The 4,863-nt window shown below is 35.7% G+C and overlaps 1 protein-coding gene across 1 annotated transcript; it reads right to left on the reverse strand.

The window, feature by feature from the left end:
• Positions 1 to 2,682: 2,682 nt before the first annotated feature.
• LOC140594513 (olfactory receptor 52A5-like) lies at positions 2,683 to 3,633 on the reverse strand. Its single transcript, XM_072727448.1, has one exon. It carries the CDS (start codon positions 3,631 to 3,633, stop codon positions 2,683 to 2,685), a length of 951 nt encoding a protein of 316 aa, XP_072583549.1.
• Between the last annotated feature and the right edge of the window lie 1,230 nt (positions 3,634 to 4,863).

Raw genomic sequence — 4,863 nt, forward strand, 5'->3', positions numbered from 1 at the left:
ACAGAAAACTTTATATCTAATATCATACTTAATGGCAAGGAACTGGATGCTCTTTCTCTAAAGTGAGCAACATGGCAGATATGCCACCACTCACTATTCCCATTCAGCATCATACTGCAAGTCTTAGCTAGAACTATAATGCAACACACAAAAAAATAAAAGGTATACAGATTTTGAAGGTAAGAATAAAACCATTTGTCTACAGATAAATAGGTGAAGTACATGTGATTTTTAGGTAGATCAAATTCTTTTGTATGATACTGTGATGGCAAGTACATGATATTGTACACCTTAAAAAAAAGAACTTTACAACATAGAATGGATATTAATATATATAAATTAGAAATGATTACTTAGGGGTACCGGGGTGGCTCAGTCAGTTAAGCATCTACCTTTGGCTCAGGGCATGATTCCAGGATCCTGGGATCTAGCCAGCATTGGGCTCCCTGCTCAGTAGGGAGTCTGTTTCTCCCTCTCCCTCCGCCCTTCCCTGTCCTGTGCTCCTGATCTCTCAATCTCTTTCTCTCTCTATTTCTCAAATTAACAGATAATTATTTAAAAAATAATAATTATTTAGCAAATTAGAGGATTCCAAGAAGGAACGTAGATGATAAAAAAAATAATCTGCCTGTTTGGTAAATGCATTGAATAGCTTCACTGAATGGGATGGTGGGAAAACATACTGACTTAAGTTACTTTGGAAAAGAATGGAATGTAGGCATAAAAGCAAAAAGAACTGTTCATAAACCCTTTACTCCAGTTGGTCAAGTTGTTTCCACAGGGGCATGGATTAACAACTTTGATATGGTTTTAGAGGCATATTGGAAATCAACAAGTAAATGTGTGACAGATTGGTTGAAGCCAGATTTTTCACTGTTGGAATGGGACTTTAGCAATAAGCAAATTGAAGTTGTTAGAAAGATCCTTGTGGTAACAAATTCATGTTGCAGATATTAGTAAGAACTATAAATTAACTTAATTTAGATGCAAGTGTTTATATATAGAAATATTTATAGATATGCATATGAACATAGGTTAGCTAACACACAAAATTCCTTGCTCTGTCACCTGAGAGAACTTAAAGCATACCTAAGGCCCTGTTCTTTGTTTCTAATTCTACTCACCAATAAAAAGAACAAAACATCCCAGGGAAATCATAATTCTAGAACTGGGGCAGGAAATACCCAAGATTAGCCTGGAGCATCTTCCAATACCATAAAGCAAAAAGTCACATACACACACACACACACACACACACACACACAGGCAATGAGGGGTAAGCCAAAAAGGAACAAAAGCATCCAATGGTCAGGTTGAAACAATATGAGCAATAAAAAAAATAAAGTAATATTGGATTATACTCAAATTATGACAAAGATACCCATAAATCCATACTGATATAAATAAATGATTAAAGAAATTAATAAGTAGGGAGAATAAATCAATTGCCTTGTAAAAGAATTTTAAGTAATTTATTAAATTATGTATCTACTCCATCCTCAAGGAGAAGGAACATAAATCCCTACTCCTTAAGTGTCGGTTAACTAGAGCAATATTCCTTCCAAAAGCACAGTATGAAATGGTAATTAAACTGAAGAAACCTGACAAATACTATCTCAGATAAGTAATTATGCTCAATATACACAGTTAATCAATTATGTTGGTAATAAGTATCCTTGATATATAATCAAATTGGAATTTAACATCTATGTTTTTCCTCCCCAAAGCACGTAATTCCAATCTAATCATTACATAACATCAGATAAATTCCAATGAAAGGGATTCCTATGGAATACCTGAATAGCACTCTTCAATGTTGTCAAGGTCATTAGAAACAAGGAAAGTCTCAAATATTATAACTAAGAGAAGCTTACAGACTTGACAACTAAATGCAATGTGTCATCCAGGATGGGATCTTTTGAGGAAATAAAGGAAGTTAGGGAAAAACTAAGAAATTTTAATAAAATATGGACTTTAGTAAATCATAATGTATCAATATTGATTCATGGACTATAACACATATTAATGAAAGATAACAATGAGAAGGAAAACTGGGCAGGGGTTCAATGGGAACTCTCAGTAACTAGATACTTAAGTTTTTGTAAAACCAAATCATTTGGATTTAAAAATAATTCATCTTAATAGTCAGATGAATGTAAGTCAAAAAACAACTGAAGACTTGAATGGTGATGACAATTAAAATGATAAAGATGATGAGTTGGAGGAGCAAGATTACTGAAATTAGAAGACAAAAAAGAAATTAGTTCATGATCCTTGGAATTATCAACCTTATGAATTAATTTATTGTTTTTAAAGAACACAATGAAAATATTTCCTCAGAGGTTAACTACTTAAATTTACTTGTGTTTTTAGGAAAATTCCTCACTGAAATATTAAACTAAACTAAACTAAATTAAATTAAATTAAATTAAATTAAATTAAATTAAATATTGACTAAACCAGAAGCAAATCTGCATGTTTTCTGCCTTTTATGTCATCTACTAATAAGTTGATTCTGTATACATAAATACTAATGTTTTAAATACGAATGAGAGCCTGTCTCCAATGTAAAATCTAGAACTGTATCTTTCAGCAGCATAAATGAACTTGAGAAAGACAAAATGTGATCCCAACTATTTCTCAAATTGAATTTTATTATTTGAGAAAAAGTTAAATGAGAAGTCAAGATGAATCTTTGGAGTGGAAAACCTTGGACGCTCGATCTCGAATCTGTTTGGTCTTCACCCCATACACTATAGGATTGAGCAAAGGAGGGACAAGCAGGTAAAGGTTGGACAGAAGAATATGAATGTAGGGTGGAATATGGAACCCAAACCTGTGTGTAAAAAAGGAGAAAAAACCAAGGAGATAAAACTCAAGGAAGACACAAATATGGGCAATGCAGGTGTTGAAGGCTTTGAGCCTAGCTTCCCTCTGAGGCAGATTGAGGACAGTTATAAATATTCGGATGTAGGAGAGTGTGATGAAGATTATGTCAAATCCAAGTATGGTGAAGGCCACAAAGAGACCATAGATCTTGTTGACCCGAATGTCTTCTGCTGCCAACTTCACAATGGCCATGTGCTCACAGTATGAATGGGAGACCACAGTGGTCCAGAAGTGTTTCAGCCGACATTTGATGAGGATGAGACATGGAGCTACAAGGAGGGCTGCTCTGAGTGTCACTCCCACTCCAATCTGAGTGAGAAGTTTGAGTGTAAAGATGGTTGCATGTCTCAGGGGATCACAGATGGCCACATAGCGGTCCAGGGCCATGGCCAGCAGAATTCCTGATTCAATGCATTGGAAGGTGTGGATAAGCCACATCTGAAAGAGACAGGCATCAAAGTATATGTCAGGCAGATGAAACCAGAAGATGCCTAGCATTTTTGGTAGGATGCAGGTACTGAGAGCAATGTCTGTTGCTCCAAGCATTGCCAGGAAGAGATACATGGGCTCATGGAGGCTGCGTTCTGATTTGATGATGACCAGGAGCAGGGAATTCCCAAACAGAGCAATGATGTACATGGCACAGAAAGGAATTCCAATCCAGAACTGCACAGACTCCAAGCCGGGGATCCCAATCAGTGTCAGCACCGGGGGCATGAAGATTGTGCCATTGAGCTTGAACATCTTGGCTTAGAACTGCTTGATTAATGTTGCAAATTTTGTATTGGGTTTCTCTTTATTTGTTCTCATCTAGATTTATTGAAATTTCTAGAAACAGAAATTGAATGTGTTTTTAAAGGGCATTTTGTCAAGCATAGCTGTTGACTGATTGTGTAATTCTAGGAATGCACAGACAGGCTCCCCAAATTCTCTGCCTCAGTCTCTGTCTCTACCTCTCTCCATGAAGGCACACAAATACACAGGACAATTCAACATGCAAAGCAGACCCACTCACATCTGAAACTGTAAGTGCATTTGTGGCCATTTGTCAGTTAAAGAATGTTAGTTTGGTTTTATAATAGGTTCAAGAACTTAAGATGTTACATGTATCAATTTTGTTTTTACCCAAGTGGAATTCACAGGCAGTCATTAGTCTGCAGTCAATGCAAAGAGAGAGAGAGAAAAAAAAAAAAGAATATTCACCATTCTGAGCAGTATTCTATACCAATGGAAAATAGGAAGTTACAAAGTACTGACCTATACCTTAAAGACAACAATCTATCCATGAATATTCGTTGTTTAATAAAAAGTTAAATGTCTCTGTCCTTACGAAAGGATAACAATATGATTAAGAGTCACTTATTGTAGACTTGAGGTACATATACAATGTAACTCTCATCAAAACCCCAGCAGGTCACTTTGCATGTATGTACAAACTGTTCTTCATTCACTTAATATGAAAGGCAAAAGACCCAGAAGAGCAACAGGCGCTAGAGAAAAACAAAATGGAAACAAACAGAAGTGAGAGCCCATAAATAGACACACACATATATAGAATTAACTGACACAAGAACAAAGGCAATTTAATGGAGAAGGAAAATCTTTTCCACTAATGGTGCAGGAACTACTGCATATCCACATGCAAAAATAAATGGATGCAGATGTATAGACCTTACACCTTTCACAAAAATTCACTCCAAGTGGATCACAGTACTTCTAGGTGGGAAATAAAGTATAAACTTTCTAAAAGAGAGGATTGGATAACCCATAGGAGACCATGGCCCCAACAGTCAACTTTTTGTTAACTTTCAAAGTATGATCGGTGAAAAAAGAAATTGATTAAGTTGATCTTCATTAAAGTCGGAAACCATCTGTTCAGTGAAAGCCATGGTTAAGAGAATTAAAAGACAAATCACAGACTGGGACCAAATATTTACAAAGTACGTATTTGATTAAAGGACTTTTATCCAAAAT

Source organism: Vulpes vulpes, chromosome 11, assembly GCF_048418805.1.
Source record: "Vulpes vulpes isolate BD-2025 chromosome 11, VulVul3, whole genome shotgun sequence".
Lineage (NCBI taxonomy): Eukaryota > Metazoa > Chordata > Mammalia > Carnivora > Canidae > Vulpes > Vulpes vulpes.